General features: G+C 38.7%; 1 protein-coding gene across 8 annotated transcripts in view; it reads right to left on the bottom strand.

Annotated features, from left to right (window-relative positions):
• Positions 1-7248: 7248 nt before the first annotated feature.
• Positions 7249-19369, bottom strand: part of RALGPS1 (Ral GEF with PH domain and SH3 binding motif 1) — a 109870-nt gene continuing 97749 nt past the window's right edge. For 6 of the 8 annotated variants that reach the window (XM_009647456.2, XM_035903119.1, XM_035903121.1 and 3 more), the window contains 9 exons: positions 16061-16187; positions 15010-15161; positions 13714-13765; positions 13342-13422; positions 11063-11168; positions 10149-10241; positions 9869-9974; positions 8690-8781; positions 7249-7914 (listed from right to left, as the gene is read on the bottom strand). In XM_009647456.2, coding sequence (XP_009645751.1) covers positions 7885-7914; positions 8690-8781; positions 9869-9974; positions 10149-10241; positions 11063-11168; positions 13342-13422; positions 13714-13765; positions 15010-15161; positions 16061-16187 — 839 coding nt within the window. In that variant the 3' untranslated portion in view covers positions 7249-7884. Of the gene's footprint in view, positions 7915-8689; positions 8782-9868; positions 9975-10148; positions 10242-11062; positions 11169-13341; positions 13423-13713; positions 13766-15009; positions 15162-16060; positions 16188-19369 lie in introns of those variants that run through there. The other 2 variants (XR_004843171.1, XM_035903125.1) reach the window with 2 other exon arrangements.

Here is a 19369-nt window from a genome sequence, read left to right as displayed (position 1 = left end):
AAGTGAAAATACCAGCTTCTTTACATTGTAAAGATTAAACAAACAAAACCATCTAGGGAAGCAGCCACCACCAGAAATCTAAGTAATAGCAAATCACAAGCATTTAATAGAACAAAATTCACACAAGCCCAAACCCAATCTTCTCTACTGAAACAACCTTTCAGACATCACTGAGACAGAATCTCAGCAAGCTTACATAGCTGTAGGGGAAATTGCAAGGTATCAGCATGCTGGTTTCACCCACCATTAGGATGATCCCAGTTTTATAGAGTGCTCTTAAGTATCAGCCTCAGCTTAATCAGCCATCATCTGAGTTCACCCTACCTTAGCATCATACCTTTTTTTTGTTTCCTACCTTTTATGACGTCACAACATCCTATGTTGTCCTCACTCTGAAGTGAAAAATTTGACTGAAACAAATGTGCTCCTGCCATGCAGTAGCCATGAAGTTGGTAGCCCTGACATTAAAAGATCTTCTGCTTTCTTTGCCTCCTCAGAGCACAGAGGGCAGCAAGACAGAGGCAGCTTGATTTCAAAAGATGTCTAAGGAACCAGGTAGCCACATATGCTCCATAGATGCTTCCCCTAATGATTAATCAGCACATTCACTGCTTGGGAATTGCTAGATAGCCTCTTAACACTTCCCATTTTACTGCTAATTGAATGTAATTATCCCATTAGATTGACAGTCTTTTGCACCTCTGGAGATGGAGCGAGATTACATGAGCATAGAATCAGGCTAGGTATTAAGACAAGGACAGTGGAAGGGCAGCCTCAGGTCAGGCTATGCTATGCTGGGAACAGTCTCTCTGCTACTTGCAGGGCTTTTATTAATGCTAGCAAGCTCCTGCCTCTAATCTTTAGGGAAGACAACTGCACTGCTCCCATGATACAAATTCAGAGCAACTGTATGAACCTGCTCAGCCTACTTTGTTAGACATGAGTAACCACTATCCTCTTCTAGCTGGAGATGGCTCCAGAAACTTAATTACTGAAAGAGGAATTTAACTGCGTGTTACCTTACTGTCTTTGTCATTTCATGTTAGCTCTTTAAAAATTAATTACAAATCTGAATTATAATGCAAACATCCTTGCTGGTGTTGCTCTAGGACCTAGGAACCTCTCTGGTTGTGCAGGGGTGCAGTACATGTGATGCCTCTGTAGAAAACAATCAATCTATGCAAAAGGGTTGTCCTGGTTTTGGCTAGGCTCATTTTCTTCCTAGCAGCTGCTATAGTGCTGCTGTTGGGGTTTAACCCTGCAGGCAGTTTAACACCACAGAGCCCCTTGCTCACTCCCAGCCTCCCTCAGTGGGATGGGGGAGAGAATAGGAAAAAAGAAGGTAAAACCCATGGGTTGAGATAAAGACAGTTTAATAAAACAGTAGAGGAAAAGAGTGATAGTGATAATAATATACAAGTGACGCACAATGCAATTGCTCACCACCCGCTGACTGATGCCCAGCCCATCCCTGAGCAGCTCTCACACTCATCACTCTCCCCCAGCCAGCTCCCCCCCATTTCTATACTGGACATGATGCCATATGGTCTGGAATAGCCCTGGGGCCAGTTGGGGTCGGCTGTCCCAGCTGTGCCCCCTCCCAGCAACTTGTACCCCTGGCAGAGCAGGAGAAGCTGAAAAGTCCTTGCCTGGTGTAAGCCCTGCTCAGCAACAACTGAACCATCAGGGTGTTACCAACATTCTTCTCATCCCAAATCCAAAACACAGCACTGTGCCAGCTGCTAGGAAGAAAATTAACTCTATCCCAGCCAAGACCAGAACAGCTGTGGCTTTTTAAATCTTCACTTACTCATGTCTGCACCAGCTAGTTTGCTTTCCTTTTCTTTTTTCTCTTTGCCCCATGAAGGAGTATGACATTACCCTCTAAAAGACAAGGCATACATTCATTGTGTCTGTGTCAAACAGGTTCACGTCAATAGGTTTGTATTATTACAAGAAATGGTAACCGTTTTGCTACAACTAACTTCCAGTGTTTCCAGGATTCTAGGGTGTTCCTATGTGTTCAAAAATTACATTTATCATTTTATTAAGACAGTGGTAGCAATTAACAAATCATATGTAAAATAATTTATCTAGCTGGTTGTTTACTTTTTTTATTCTGCAGAATTGGATAGACTTTTCTCTCTACATACACTAGAACAAATATATTTGTTTTCTGACCTTGCTTTATATTCCATTACATCATGCTTGCAAACATAAAGCATGGGTCACCTGAAGCAAGCAATCACTTGGAACACAATCGACTCTTCCTTAAAGCTGAAAAGCTGATACTTCCTCCAGGTCATTACTATCTGCACTTTCTTATGCACAACTGTTTTAGTTGATGCAAAATGGGTGTTTTCATCCTCCCTAATATGTTTATCTGACTTGCTCTCACATCTGAGGTCTACTGAGACATGTAAACTTTGACTTCTTTTTTCTTTACACTCCGCCTAAGGAAAAGTCTGTTGTATTTTCAGAACTTGATAAGCAAATATTCATAGTAATAGATCACAGCTATGGAAAGAACACAACAGCTGTTACTGATTTCAGAAGAAAAATTAATGCCATTTACCAGTGCCGTCACTTACATACCTAGCACAGCCTGAGAGCTGAAGTAGGAACAAACTTATTAAAGATCTCATTTCGGTTCTTCCCTCCCAGGTTAGAAAACAAGAGGTTTGGACATAATGAGCATTTAATGAGCAATTTGGGTGTTGTATCACAAAAGCATGTTACCTTATAGTGAAATACTGCAGTGCAGGACTACTATTTCTCCCCTGCAATTTGCCTCTGTGACAATAATGGCATTCTGGAATATAGTGATTGCTTCTTTTCCTTCCTGATGTGCTCACTTTGTTTATCTTCTATCCTACTGCCTATGGGAAACAGAGGCATTCCAATCAATTTCCCATTTAAACTGATGCTATCAGTGAAAAGAACCATTTGGTAGATATAAGAGACACTTATTGATGCTTTCTTATAAAATATTTACAATTAAGCACTGGACACGACCCTGAAGGAAAATTGTATAGATCCAAGTAATGACTAAAAAGTAATTAAAAAAAAAAAAAAAGTGTTGAAACAGTATTCCTGTTTCTGGGGGATAACAGGAAAAGGAGCCCATTTCAGGAAAGGGCTATGTTCTAATCTCTGGGGACTTCATCTGACTTCCGTAACTTTTCCACTCAAGAGGTGTGGGAAGAGGGATTGCCAGTGAAGACTGAGGCAAAAAAATTGTTGAGTACCTCAGCCTTCTCCTTGTGCGTTTGCCAGTTGTGTTCATTCAGTGTGTGTGTACACGCTTTCTTTGACTTGCCTTTTCTGGCTGACATACCTGTGAAAGCCCTTATTATTATTCTTTGTGTACCTTGTCAAGTTCAGCTCCAGCTGTGCCTTGACCCCCCTACACAACCGTGCAGCATCCCTATACTCTTCCCAGGATACCTGTCCCTGCTTCCACTGCTTGTGTACTTCCTTCTTGCCCTTTAGTTTGACCAGCAGGTCTTGACACATCCATGCCAGTCTCGTGCCTTCCTTTCCTGATTTCTTACACATGAGGATAGAGAGAAAAATAGTATGTGTAAGAAGAGAAGTTATCAAAGAAGATGGACACTGGTCAACATTTCCATGTTCCTCTTGGAAAAGATCAAGTTCTACCGAACATCTGATTGCTAGGCTATCCCTGCCAGCTGTGCTCAGTGTTTCGCGGTTCTGACTGAACCGGAAATCTCAGATTTCAATACCAGAAGATAGTATTACATGTGCCTACACTGATATACAGTGGAATGCAGGGCAGATAATTTTATTAGTGGATGAAATATTTTTTCTTGTTGATTTCAGTGGGTGGAGTTAAGAATCCAAGTATGTAAATAAAGCTTAATTATAAGTGCAAAGAAATTTACCTTGCTATCCAAGTCAACATGCAAGTTTGGCAGTGATAAAATTAATTTCTTAGGAAAACAATAGGATAGGTTTGTCTCTACTTCTTTGGACTTTCCAAATCCCACTTAAAAGAATTGCAAATTTGGAGGGTTTTTCAATTTTCTGTTAGAAATTTGGATTCTATACTATTGAATGGTTAAACACTGTGCACTATAAAGTCTGTTCAGCTGTAACTGTATTACCATTCATTCACAAATAAAACATGCTCGCTGCTTTTGAGCTAAAATGTTCCTTCTATACCTTTACTATTCTTTTTCAGAATATTTTATTGTTAACAGCACATATATTCTGCACATTTTTAAACTTACAACCAAATGCAATTGCTGTTGAAGTAAACAAACTTTTTTTACATTAAAGTATTTAATTAGTGAAACAATCATTATCAATGTAACAAACTGAAAAATACAGCAACTTCATACAAGACTGAGGTAACAAAATACTTTGCCAAAAACCTAGATTCCAACGCCAGGGTTATTATGGGTGAGACAGTTCACAAGAATTATAGAAAGAATCCTCACACAAATGGCATGCAGTGGTCTGCTGGAAAATACAGCCAAAAATAGTGCAACAGTTTTCACACGAAACAAACCAAAAATGCTGAAATTGGTTTACATTATAATGTGAAGTTGCAATTTGAAAACTACTTTCTTTGCCTCATTTTAGTGCTATTTGGAAAAAAATGTGTTTTGACACTGAATTACATCAAAATTGCACAGTAATAAATTAATAATGTTGCCTACATACATTTTATGTCTTCACAATTCTGAAAATAGTAATTTTGAGATAATGTTTATTTTTACACAACTATTGCAGTTATTCTCTATGATGGATGAAAACTTGTATGGTTTGTGCTATTTTTGTGAAAATGCTGTATTAATCAGTAGTGATACGCAATATGTTGTATTTCAATAGCAGCTTTCTATTCACATTAGAAGTACCAGATGACAGCAAATGGTACCAAATGACAGCATAAGAACTCAAAATCAGCAGCTACAAGCTGTTTAATACTTAAACTCATTTAAAATTAGTTTAAGATATTTTACTAATATACTTACATTGCCATCATTCTGAATTTTGTACGCTGTACAGCAATTTCACAGTTGTACTATACTGAAAAGATGTTCATCTGACTATTGTACAAAACTATTATTTGCCATGTTCATCTTTCTTCTATATAATGCTTTTTACATTCAAATGACAGCGTGAGGGAATGAATTCAACTTACTTTTGACATATTTCCAAATTCCAAGGTATTGAGTAGAATTTGAGTTTGATGATTGAGCGGGATTGAAGGGTTTAATTTCTCCACAGATTCATCTTCTGACAGCAACAAATGACTGGGTGTAAGAATCATTCATAAGCACTGCCCTTCACTCATGCCACACTGTTTTGGGGCCCATAATGGTTTCTGGTAAGGACGCTTCTGTTCTAGTTGGGAATCTGTTTTACAAGCAAGTGAAAATGGACCCTTTTCTAACTTTTCCAACAGGCTCTATGATTCATAATTTTGAGTAAAAATATATTTTTGAAGGCTGGAACACTTTACCTCTTGTACATACAATAGCATATATAACACTTTAGAGACCCTTAAATTGTAAAAGCCATTAAATTCTGAGCGTGTACAGGCTCTTTCTATTATTACTGTATCAGTCAGCAGTTACTGGTCTTTCCAAGGGAGGCTTGTTGTTTCAACATCCATTAGTTTACCCCACTTGCAATATGCTGGAAGAAATGTCACGAGTCCTCACTGGTGTTCACTTCCACTACATCACATTAGAAATGAGTAGGTGTTTACATGCTTCCAATGTATGTATATTTCATGCTAATAAGTGTTCCATTTTAAATTTAGCTTATATTTAAGACAGATCAGGTTATTCCCTTTTAAGGAGAAAGGGCTACTTAATAAAGTAACTTCAAAAAACCCTCTTGATTTGAACAATTCTGTTTTGGTTAGCATGTCATCATTTTGGTCACCATTCTGCACATGGGTCAAGCCCTGTGAATGCTAATAACACACAATACACATGGTCATAGGTGGCATATTCATTAAGATGACAGTCCACGTAACACTTGTACCTTCATGAATCGTCTCACTGATAACTAAACACAACAGTCTACAGGTGCAGAATAACTCAAGATTATATCATATTTTAACAGTCTGAAGTCATTTATTGGTGACAGGATTTTACCACATTCAAAAGCTTCTACACCGTCTCTAATGGCATTGGGTGCTCTGCCCTCAGAGATACTGGATGTTTTTCCTAGTTCAAAGTTGTCTTAATTTAGCAAAAAAGGAGAAAAAAGGTATAAATATATTTTGCATTACCACTCTTTTCACACAACTCCCGAGCGATCAAAGAAATGCTGTCAACTTTACATACACTTTCACACATCCCAGGATCTAAATGCAGTTGTCGTCAGGAACTGATTTTCTTGAAAAGCTGGTGTGTATTAGGCTTCACATGCAGGACTGTAACATGAACACTTGAAATAAACAAAAGCTACAGTTGACCTACATTTAACAACACAGGTGAAGGTTTTTTGTTGTTGTTGTTGTTAAAGAAGTTTCAAAATGAAAATTTAGAAAATTATGCAAGTCTACAGAATATACTCCTAATGCCAGGGAGCTTGTTCTAATATAGGCTCTGTTCAATTAAACTGACTTCCATTCTTTTCATGGTTTGTAATCTAGACATTGGCTTGCAAATTTCTCCTCTATGCAATCTTAGGAAACTCAGAAGAGGTTTTCCAGTGATTGATGAAGTCTGAATACTGATGCCTTATGGCAAAAGAGTTTCAAACAGAAAAAGTGCTAAACTTAGCATAGGAACAGAAAAAAAAATCTAACCACAGGAGTGCTAGGCCATGTCAGGGGTACAGCTATGGATGTAGAGAGAGTTCTTTCAGAGCAGAAGACTCAGTTACTTTGTTTGTTTGTTTGTTTTCTCTGGACACTGGTGTGGAGGCGTCTTTGTACTTGCTCCGCTGTCAGACAGTCTTGCCTAGCTTTCATTGCCATCATGATTTCATAATAGCAGTATCACGTGCCAGTACTGTATGTCATACAGGTGCATCATGTACTGGAATTGAGTGGAGCCGAGTCATCCACAGAAAGACAGAACAGAAACGATGATATGGAATCATTCTGAGAAGCCAGGGCCATGTGATACAGAACCCCTGATTACCTGCTTCCCTGTACCAAGGGATTTGAGATGAACAACATTCAGACTGAAGAAAAACCCAAACTTGTAAGCAACTGTAACACTAGTAAGAGCATGAAAGATGACCTTTAGTTTTTGAAAAGAAAACCAACTGCCCTGTGCCAAAATACATTTTTCCCAAATAGCTCAAATGTGAACAGCAGAATTGTCCGGAGATTTGATACAAAATCTGAGGCAGCACATTGCCAAGCAACTCAGTGCACTTAGATTGTAAAAAGGTTGTTCCACAATTTTCTATTCTAATTGACACTTTGCAGCAAGTTAACACTGTCAATCATTCTGTGCATTAGAAAGAATTGAAACCCAACATGGGCCAAATATTCTTCAGTCACACAAAGCAGCTTAACAATAAAAAGAACCATTTAAAAAAGAATAGGCAGAAGATATGATGGTCAGTTTGTGGTCAAACATCAGTTCCTGGCAGTCTCTGACCACAAAAAGTTCAGGGCTCTAGAATCCTGCAGGAGTCAGGATTAATCTTCTGTCCATCTAACTTGTCTGCTTTCACTCAGTGTATGAGACTACATCTGGTCCTAAGGACAACATTCACTTTCTGCTTTTAAAAGCTGTGTCAGAATCACTTTCAAGTTACATAGGAAAGTGCTGAAATATTCGTGGCTGGCTCATGTTAGGAAAACCATTCTCCTCTTCCTCCTTAGAGAACAATAGCCTGTTTCTTCAGTTTGGCACTTGAAGTCGCACCAGGCTGGAGACCAAATTACTCAAATGACATTAGATTAGCAGGTACCTGGAAGAGAATGTAAATTATTCAGCAGTATAATGCTTCTGAGCCCATTACAGCATTGGGAAACTGCAAGGTTACAAAATAGAGTGGGCTAATAATTTATTATCCAATGTGAAAAGTGTAATCAGTCCCAAACAGGCCCAAAAGAGAGCTAACCCCATAACTGAAAGGAAAGATAAAGACTCAAATGATTTTTCTAAGCCAAAGTATTCTACGAAATCATCAGTATGCATGGGGGCAGATGTGTGTGTGTAAAGAAGATTCTCAAGCTGCATCCTGTTTTAGGTCCTATATGGATTAGCATCCTATTAATATAACCTTTGGAAATCCTTTTAAGAATGAATGTTTTCCTCAAGAGAAGAATGAGGCTGCTGTGTAAAGAACAAACAGCATTTTATAGGACACACTCTTCAATGGCACTTATAGACCCAGTCACTGGAGTAAATGCTAGCATGTTTGCTGTCTTTGTCCAGGATAAAGCCCCTTCTGAGGTAGAGATGGCGTTACCTCACTTGAAGCAGTGAGTGTAGAGGTTATATATTATTAAGGTAACCAAACTTATAGCTAGACCTGCACAAATCCTGATTTGGTGGGAATTCTGTAGTTTTAAATATTTTTTATTCCTCCTATTGAAAAATTGGATCAATGTACAAAATGAGGAATTATGTCTGTCCCCACAGGACTGTGTGTACACACAGATTGAAAAGAGATATCTTTTCTAGTAAGGATTTTCTGGAAAAGATGAAAAAGTGGGTAGAAATAAGTTTCACCACTTTACCTGAGGCTTGTTGCTTTTGCATGCATCATCCAAATGCTTATGCCATAATATTGCATGAAACCTTGAACCAGTCTGGAACTTGTAAACATTGCCTACAAAAATAAGAAAATCAAAGGCTCTAGATTTACAGACAGACTTGTCATTTCAAGGTATTCTAGTTTCTGTGCAGAAGCCAAAGTCCTCAAGTAAACTGTTAAATTAATTTGCACCTCAAGTCTTCAAACAGGATAATAGAGACCATGTGAGGCATGTTATCCAACAGTCTTTGGGTGAAGGGAGTCTGAGAACATGCAGACTGCAAAGCTAAGAGGAGCGTAAAGGCAAAGAGGCCAAATTACAACCACAGAAAAGACCACTTAGGTCGCATCTAATTTACTCATGGCTTTCTTCTCATTAAGACTGTTGTGGTTACTGCCAAACTTCTTATGAATGTTTTTCATATTTGTGAACTTAGTCTTTTTCAATGCCCTATTGCAAGTTTCCTCTATGCCTCGTTATTTTGTAAACTGTTTCTTGCAATCAAATACTTTGTGCATTTTAGTCAACACCCAGAGATGCGCTTCGCACAGTAGATGCAAATGCATGTCCAGCATCAAAGTTGAAAATGTGAAAAGCGAAGGAAGCCTCAGAAATCTTTATGTAACCACTCAAAGTGCAAACAACTCCAGGGGCTTTCTGATCTTTGAAGTTTTTGAACTTTAATCAAGATGGAATAGTTTTGCCACTTCAAAATTAATTATTAAAAAGTAATTAATAATTACTTAAAAGGATTTTTTTGGTAAATGGTTTGACGTTTGAAGAATTTGTGTAATATTTTAATTGGCCTCAGTGTAAGTCAAGATTTGATATTGATAGAATTTAAGAAAGCTATTCAGAGATCAGGGTATGCGGGCACACGGACATGCAGCAATCTCATGCTGGTTGGGCAATTTCTGCAAAACTTATAGTAACTGGCAAGATACAGCAATACCTCTGTGGGCACCATAGCAGCCTCACAGCATATAGTAGAAGTATGTTCAATTTCATTTGTACACTCCCTTGAAAATTCTGTATTGAAAACCTCCCTCTTCAGTCTTTTAAATGAGTGTCACTGCAAGTTCTACAAACTTGTTAATAGAGATTAATCTACTTCTGGTCACAGAAATATAATGCAGACAATGTTCATCCTGCAACACCTACCTTTGTCAGGGTTATTTAGCTGGAAAATATCAGGATGCTCAGGGTCGTCAGGCAGTGCCACCATCCAGCCCATAATGGAGACTTTTTTACCAGGTGTAGATTTATACTGGAAGAGACATACAAGTCAGGCACAGCTGAGACTGTACTAGGGATTAACTTTTGACTGTCAAAGTTGTGCAGACATACGGCTTAGCCTGGAACAGCAAGTACACTTTAAACACCCTTCCAGATCTGCTTATGAATATGCATTTTTTGTTTTTAGAATAAATTTAAAGCTTACATGTTTTCTTTCAGTGCCTCTTAAAGATTTTGCTCCAAAGTACAGAAGAGTTGATCCTGAAAGCATAACCCAGTATCTAGTCCATGAGGAGAGCTGAATCAGAAAGGAAAATAATTAGGAAAAACTCTGCTTATCTCTGACATTTCAAAAATCTATTCACAAGCAAGTCCAAGTGCTACCAAGTCCATTTCAGAAGCAAGGAACGGAAAGTCATATAAAGAGTGTCTCCAGGTGTGAATCAGCCCAGCTACCTAAGTTTGGATGGATGGCTGTGAACACAATCCATCTTACTTGGGTATCTCATAAAAATGTCAGGACTGACCGCTTCACAGCAAAATACTGTGCTGCCTTCTACCGGACAGACCTTAGACTTCTGCACTTGATCAATAAAATTTATTGAGATGACACCGCTGCAATTCTTCAAATCTTTTAGCACTGAACAGTAGGATTACACATAAAATATGTCAATGAACTTGACAGAAAACAAAAGATTACCAAATGCATAGGACCAGAACGACATGAAACCTGTGAATTTAGGTTAAGTATGAATTACCATGACTTTGGTGCTATGGGTGGATGCCCTGCAGCCTTCCCTTTTCACCACGATAATGAATTTCTGCCCTCACAGAAACACATGCTGATTTATAGAGCTGCTTTACTCTTGCTCTGCTGTCACAACCTAGAGACAAAACTTGCAAATGCAGCGAGAAACAAAACTGCTGTAGATCAAATGACATACAAAAGTTACAACCCTGTTATAACTCAGTTAAAACTTTGAACAGAAAATGATTTTACAATTGATAATAACAAGGAACATTGTTTTGTGTGCTATCAAACTGCAGGATTAATATAATCTTGGAAATTAAAACAGCCACTACTGAATTAGAATCACAGGAAGACTTAGAATCACTTACAGTAGGTTTCTTGCCTTCTTTGAGCAATGTTTTTCTTCTTAATGGCCCTTCCATGGTAATGACTCCTGTGGAACTACCTAATGTGCAGCTGCAGGCCCCTGTTGGGCTGGAGAGACAAAAACATTGCTATATGTATTTAAGCAGACAAATAAGGACAAGAAGCAAGCAATATAATTTAGCTCTGAATGTGTTTTTCCTGCACTGCCTTACATATATTGTATCATCTGACACTTGACTCTATAACGTCTAACCTAGATATCAAGTAAAACCATCATCGTTGAAAAACAGCAAATCAACAAAAGGTTCAATTCTGGGTGCTTAAACATGAAAAAATAAAACAAAACAACTGGGTTTTATTACAACAATTGAGGTCCAAAGCCAAAGGGAAAACAGGCAATTTTCTATTTCATTCTGGTAAGCTACAGAAATTATCTGGATTTCTGGAAACTTATGGCTTAAAATTTTGGCATCAAGAGCTCCCACAAATGTAATTTTATCTTAAAATAAACTTTAGCTATCAAAAAAGAATGCAGGAAATTACCTTGGCTAATTGGAAAAAAGTTGGGAAAACTATATAACAATGCCAAATAATTTACTGTGTAGTGATTAAAGTATTTTTTCCTTTCCCAGGATGAACACAGAGATTCCCACACACAACAGTGAAAAAGTGCTACACTGAAAGAACCCAAGTACAGGCTAAGTTAGAAATGTAAACAGCCATTAAGAACATAACGACCACAGACTGACTGGTAGGGGATGATCTGTTAGAATTATCTGCTGCTAACCTCTCTTCATTGCCATGTGATCACAGCCCTGATATACTTGTAAGGGCCAATGAAGTTTACCGGAGCCAGCTAAATCATGTCTAATACTGAACAGAAGGAAAAAGACACGCGCATGATACACCATTCAGCTGTGAAAGGACGACTATTCTGTCTATGAACAAGTATGACGGTGTCATATACACACAGGCTGGTGAAAGTGATATACACAGCAACACAACCTCTGCAAGCACAGCACTTCAAGCTGGCAGGTGCATCTTCAATTAAATCAAATTGCCTTGTCTGTGCTAATGCGTATTCTTGCCAATTCTAGTTTTCTGACAGAAGCAGTAGAAGATTCCAGAAAAGGAAGAGTGAACACAAGCATTAGAATTACTTGACAGTGGATAAATGTAAGAAATGTGTTTTAGGGAATAAATTCTTCTTTGTGGATTTAATGGGTTTTTCACATTGTTATCTTCTTATATTTTATATTTCTATTTGTACACATTTTTGAGAGAAATCTACCATGGACGTGTTAAGACCGTATTTTCCAGAAGCAGGAATAATAGCCAAAATATTGTTCCAAAATATATTCCTTTACTTATTTATAATGTATGCATTTTTATTCCTGTCTAACTTCTAACCCGTGCTGCTATCAGATGTTGCTAGCTCAAGCAAAACAGCTGTACTTACATTTACACATTATATCAACATCCCTAGCAATGGCTGAAGCAAACTAACTTATACAAAATAAAACTGACTAGATTTAGACTCCAACTAAATCTCAGTATTTGCAGGGCCCTATTTTCTTTACTGTTCATATATATTTCTTCACTTCCCACTACCACAGAATTTATCAAGTCCGGGTCAGGTATGGATGCAATGAATGATTTTTATCCTTCTGTATACCATTTTTCACATCACCTCTCTTTGGACTGGAAATGGGCTACCTGTTTCTGAAAAGTCCATGTCTTAGTTCTTAGTGACTAGCAACACTGGGAATGCCTGCTACATATGTCATTACAGATGTTCCCTCTCTTACTTGGGGTCCAAAGTAACACCTCTTTACTGCACAAAACCAACACATCATACTATAGCTCTCTAACACAAACAGATGTTATGGGTAGCTGTCCTGCAAATCAGGAAATAAATTGTGAGAAAGGGTCAAGAAGGTATGCTTCTAACAGCATTATTTATCATAGAAGGCAAAGACGGCCTTCATGACAAACCTGCTTCTGTAATGTCATAAAACCCAAAGTAAACACTAGTTTTCTGCAATATGGAAGCCAGATATAACTAGTGAAATCAATAGCTAAACTGAATTTAATCTGAATGGGCCACACCCCTGCTTTAGCATTAATAGGAATTTTTACAAGCAGGAGGGGAAGACTCCCATGAGTTGATGTGGTCCTACAAGGATAAGATTGGACACAAAATACATTACCTAGTAAAGCGTAGAGACCCAAATGAAAGTTTAGCACCATACACTGAGCAAGGCAGACCCTGAAACTGTACCTGTAGACACAGCTTCGACTCCTAGGAGAATTCCGGATCGGTACCCTCCAGTTAGGCCCCAGCGTGGCATATAAACGACCCCTGTTTGTGAATGCAAATATCTGATGAGGGAAATTCTAGTCTGAGACTTCAACAGTTAGGTTTTAGTAAACATGACAGAGATTGTTCCCAATCTTTTCAGTTCCATGGGAAGAAAAACCACAATAACTTTACAGTGCTTTACTTCAAGAAGTTTGCCATTTTTTTCCTAACTAATCAGTAATTTGATAAAAATAACTATTGATTTAGGGCTTACCTATGTTAGGGATCATTCGTGAATTTCTTAGCTAAGCCTGTAGAGTGCTCAGTGAGTGTACATGAAGACTAACTCACCTTTCAAGCCCTGACGGCAGCTCCTCACTAAATTCTGAGCTTTCACTGCTATCTAGAAAAAGAGTAGTACAGAGAAGGAGTAAGAAAACCACCCAAGGGAAAATACAAAGCCAATTTATGTGGACCACCAGAATAATCTTTATATAGTACCATGGAAATTGCTTACTCAAATCATGTTTCAAAGTTGAAGTCTTTAGAGTTCATGGTAAAATCTAAAATTGGAAGAGGCTTACATGAGCCTTCTCATTTATAGTATCTGACTGATAATGAAGTCATCATTACTGCTGTGTTTAAATACCAGACACCTGCATTTTGCTTTAATTTTCATTATGCTGCTTTTCCTTCAAAAGCTGAGCACTTCAGGAACACAAAATACATTACTTTCTAAGACAGTATTTCTACCACAACATCTGTAAGTCAATTAAAGTTATTAGACATGACGTCATTGTTTGTTTTCAACAAGCAAGCACACCTGTAACAGAGGATATGCCAGCTGTATGCTGCTGCTAGGAGCCATAACAAATCAGTATGATGGTATTCACAATGGTAGTCCCTATTTCTTCTCCAAGCCCACGACCTTGTCCCTCCTTCCCTGGCACAGATACTTAGCTCACCATTTTAATTTGCCCAGGACTGATCTTCTAAGGGTCAGTATAACAGAGTGAGCTGTGCCTGTATTTTCAGAAGTTCAAAGATAATCTCACTGTCAAACTCTTCTTGGTCAAGTAAGTTGATACCCTTCACAGTCTGTTTCCTATTCTAGAAATAGCCTGAGTCACTCAAAAGGTGGCTTTCTCTTGCTTACAATACAGATTTTTTGATCACTTTTTGTTATAATAATTTTGAGTTATAACACCGTAATTTGTCATCTTCCTATTTCACAAGCTCATTTTATGTTTCTTTGGAAGTCTCAGAGAGTAGACCTAAACTATTCTCCCATCTTCTAAAATATATTGTTAAAATTTAAAAAAGTTTTCTTTGTGAAAAGGTAGCTTTCAAAATACATATCTGCTTTTCAGTAGCACTTCATTTTTTTTTTCCTGGTGAAACCTGTGTCACATACAGGGCATCAAACACTCTGTCACATACAGAGCATGTACAAAGACAATCTTCCTTCATGCCACCTTTACCAAAACCATCAGTGGGTAACTGAGGAAAGCTGAGATAAAGTTGACTAGGTAGTGGAGTAGCTGTTCTGATCTACCTGCTTCCATGGAAGGGACCAGTCTTTGCACAGGAGCTAACTATCTTCCTAATCCCCTACTTTTGGGTGTCTCTGTGAGTTTCACAGACTACCTATGGAAAGGCCATTGGTGAAAAGCGAGTTCAGCACATGGCTGCGGGCCGGGCTGTGCGACTCCAGGACGCTGTCATCCAGGAGGTGGCGCGGCTTCTCCGTCGGGAAGGTTGCGCTTTTGCTCTCCACTACGCTGAACTGACACATCATGCTGGAAAATTGGAAAGAGAAAAATGCAAAACCCTTCTTATGTCATCTAATAGCAATCCTTGCCTCCTGATATTTCCACTCAGACTTTGCCTTATCAATAGGTTATTAAGTAGCAGGCAATTAAACAGTGCTGCTCACACTTTCCCTCTGCAGTACACATGCTCCTTGACTACCAAAATGAGTTTGAGATTTTTTTGGAAGTAACAATTATTAAATTTCTGCAGATGTGAAGTTTTAAGGGTTTTTTTCTGTATGCAAAACCTGAACACCCTGGGTAGAGGCAAAGGTAGAAAACCAGAAAAAAGCAGACCCCAGCTAAGCCACGGCTTAGTGGTCCTTCACTAAGCTGAACTAACACATCAACACTATGACCTTGGACAAGCCACATGAACTTCTTTTTCCCTAACCCACTAACTGTGAAATGTGGTAGATGCTGAAACCTTAACTGGGAAGCAGGTGCTCTCACTTAGCTGGGTAAATGGTAGAGAAAAATGTTTCTAATCCATATTACCTGGGTAAAACAGTGCAAAAGGCCACAACTTTCCTGAATGATAAGGTATGCCAAGCAGCTAGTAAGTTTCCTTAGACATATTAACAAGATGTTTAAAAAACAAAACAAAAAAAAAAATTAGTTATGCACACCAGGAATCCACAGACCAAAGTGGATTCACAGCTTTCAAGCATTGCCAATGCCTGGCACCAGCAGAGAACAGTCAGCAAAAATAACAAATCATCAAGAGAAAACCTAGAGAATACACAGTAAAGCCTGAAGCACTCTTGCAATACAAGAAATGGAAGGGAGAAATACCAGTGTTCTCAAATACCAGAGCATTCTGCTGCTATCTGAAACCTTTGTGATGCATGAGATTGCCTGAGCATGAGACAGCCTGGAGTACCCACTTGTTTCCCAGGCTGTGACTCTTCCTGTGCCTTGGTACAGGAGGTGTTGGTAGAGTTGCTGCTACTGAAGCATCAGGACATGTGGGTCTCCTACTGAATTTCAGAATTGCTGACACATCAGACGGACCTAAAAGACAGAAACGATTTAACATTGAACCGATGCAAAGCCCAGAAATTTAATGGGCTGGTGTGTTTAGCCATTGATTAAAATGAATTGTTACAGATAACCAAAAGGCACCAGTTCTGAAGAACTGTTTCTTGTGCATTAGGGTTACACCATCCATTTCTGTTATGAATTCATCTCTATATTCTTGAACTGTCTGGAAGTAATTTTTAAAACAGCTTTGTGCATACTTTTAACAATGAACTCCTACAAAAAGTCTTGGCATCCTTACAACAGCTAGATGTGCCAAAGTGTAATATGCAGAGCCATAAAGTCAGTTTGTACTTCGGGTGTGAACAGGAATGCTCACACATGTTTTGAATTTTGTTCACAACTCCATGTTGTGAATAAACTGTAAACAATCTGCTCATACTGACTCACAGCTTGAGCATGTAAGAGAAAGCAGAGGCTTTTCATGTGTCTAATGGCCAGACAGATGCATTACTTCTCAGTCATCTATGAGCTCTAGAGATGTCTCGCTGCAATTATTCTTCCTCTCATTTTACAGATTTTATGAGGCCTCATGGAAAACACGGACAAGCTGTTCTCGTTCCAGTTCCTTGGTGCTGTTCACAAAAGGCTGGCAGGGAACTTTGCAGTACAGTGGAGAACAACATGGCCTATCATCATCCTCAGTGAATGCAAGGCTATTCCTGGCTTCACAATAAACAGTTAAGATTTTACTTTTAAACATTTAGTTGTGGCATTGGTGCATGTGACAGAAGTGGAAATAGTGGTCATGAAAGCAGCTGTCTGCCCCATATCTATCTCCAGGCTTGGTACAGCTCAGGTAGCAGTGGAACAGACTTCCCCCTACATTACAGGAACCACTTATTGCAGGCTCCAGCAACCTCCACTTAGTCAGCTTCTGGCCGCTAACCTAAACCCACCTTTTAAGAGGTCGACAGACACAGAAACTTTGTGATGTGGAAAACCACATACAATTATCATCAGAATAATTATAAAGCTGTCTGGCCTGAAATTAGTGATAAACTGAAATAGGAAAAAACCCCAACAACATTCCAGGGTACAGTTTGACAACAGGACGTGAAGGTACGCTTGTAACAGAAATGGTTCAGAGAAGGTGGCTGGTCTCTGGAACAGGCTCCCCAGGGAAGTGGTCATGGCACCAAGCCTGTCAGAGCACAAGGAGTGTCTGGACAACACAGTAATGTAGTTTAGATTTAGGTAGTCCTGCGAGGAGCAGCGACTTGGAATTCATGGTCCTTATGGGGTTCCTTCCAACTTGAGATATTCTATGATTCTATCTGTTATATAGGCTACTCCATCTCTCCCCAAGCACGGAAGTAACATATCAGTTTGCTGTGAATTGAGGATGCATGAGACACAAGAAGAAACAGGAGAACCGGTAACAAGTTTGTCCTAGTAAGAGGCAAAAAATAATACAAATAGATGCAAGATGCTTTACTGTCCATACCCACTCTGCAATACAAAGCTGTGTGAAATACAGGAATTCATTCCAAATTACTTGTAGTTTTATTTCCCCATAGCCTAGACTCAGGAATATCACTATGAACTGGGTCATTACTATGAAGAATGGCAAAGTTTTTTCCCTAGCAGTTTTTTGCCTAGCAGTAAGGGGGGAAAAAAATCTCATCCATACAGTGTTCTGCACATTTGAGCAAATCATTCATTGTGCTGTTTAATTAACAATGAAAAGAGCCTCAAGACAAGCAGAAAGAGGAAACTGCTTCTAGCAATAGAGAGAAGGGAAATGAGTTCATTAGAGGAACCTCCAGTAATATTATTCATCAGATCACCAATTTAGCAGGAGAACAAAAAAAGAAAATAGTCTATAATCCTGTTTTCTATCTTATTCCTATATACCATCTGATGCACCTTATGCAAAGACAGCACCTTTGTCTGCCTGTCTTTGCTACCATCAGACACCAGTAGCGTGACTCACTTGCCTATGTGGCTTCAGAGAAGGTCTTATGCTTAAAGGTCACATGCAGTTTTAAAAAAATTGCACTTCTAATCATTACTTGATCCCAAGATTCAACCAGAACCATACGCCTGGGAGGTCAGAAGAGGGCTGAGTACAATGTTCTGCTGCATTTTCCATTAAAATTTTCTTGCATTTGGGCTGTAAGATGACATTGGAAGCTTTTTCCCTAAAGACAATAGGGTTTATCTTCCTCTTCTGCTGTGGAGGCTAAGCACAAGTAGACCATAAAAAGTATGAATCTGAGCACCATTAGGTGGTGACCAGTTCAGTGTAGCAAACTGTTTCAATTAATATTTCACCATTAGGTCTGAAAATCTTGCCTGTTGCATTACTAGCAAGAACATGTATTTCACTGGAGTCTTTTACTACAAGTTTTCATTACAAATTCTTAAAATTTATGCAGAGACAAACCAAATGCTTTCAGAAGTTTTAGAAATGATTACGAGTTCTTTTATTTGAAAACCTCCAGCCCTTGTGCCGAACTAGGTTCTCAAAAAGGAGTTTTCTCTACATGCTTTGTTTGTAGTCCCTTTCCATCAGAGAGTTTTCAACTTGTGAACAGTAAAATACTTACGACTCCTGAGGTGTTTACTACCTGCTAAGAAGCCTAAAATATACTGGAACCGAGACCCAGTATGAAGATAGTGGCAGCTGAAAGAAAAGTTTCCTGAAAATTATGAACATGTATCAGCAAGAGTTTAGTCTGAAAATCAGCATAAACTTCAGTGTTAACGCGGCCACTCTGAGGATACCCATCACACCTTGCAATGCATTAAGTCACTACTTGTCCCTTAATTTTGCTGCAGGATTGGATCAGTTTTCTATTGCTTCCTGTTGCATCATTCAGCTCTTTCTCTCTGGTGCCAGTTCTAAATCCCGATTTGCAGTAAGTTCTTTTAAGTGGATGACATTATAGTTCACTGAGAGCTACTGAAGCATTATGTTTAATAAGCTATTGAAACTACAGCCTGTGAAAGAGCAGCAATCTCAAGGCACAGCCCTAAATGAGTACCAGTATGGCGCAGTGCTTTTTCACACAGACACCATGCCACATCAAAATAACTGCTAAATTTTCTAATACATGAGAGTTTAAAGGTTTAAGTTTCTCACCGTGAAGAGTCACAGAGCTGAAAGCACTAAGACTGTTCAATTAATCTGATTCTAAGACAATGTTCAT

The sequence above is a fragment of the Egretta garzetta genome, unplaced genomic scaffold, assembly GCF_000687185.1.
Source record: "Egretta garzetta isolate BGI_Z169 unplaced genomic scaffold, ASM68718v1 scaffold341, whole genome shotgun sequence".
Classification (NCBI taxonomy): domain Eukaryota; kingdom Metazoa; phylum Chordata; class Aves; order Pelecaniformes; family Ardeidae; genus Egretta; species Egretta garzetta.
This window is presented reverse-complemented; position numbering and strand designations above follow the sequence as displayed.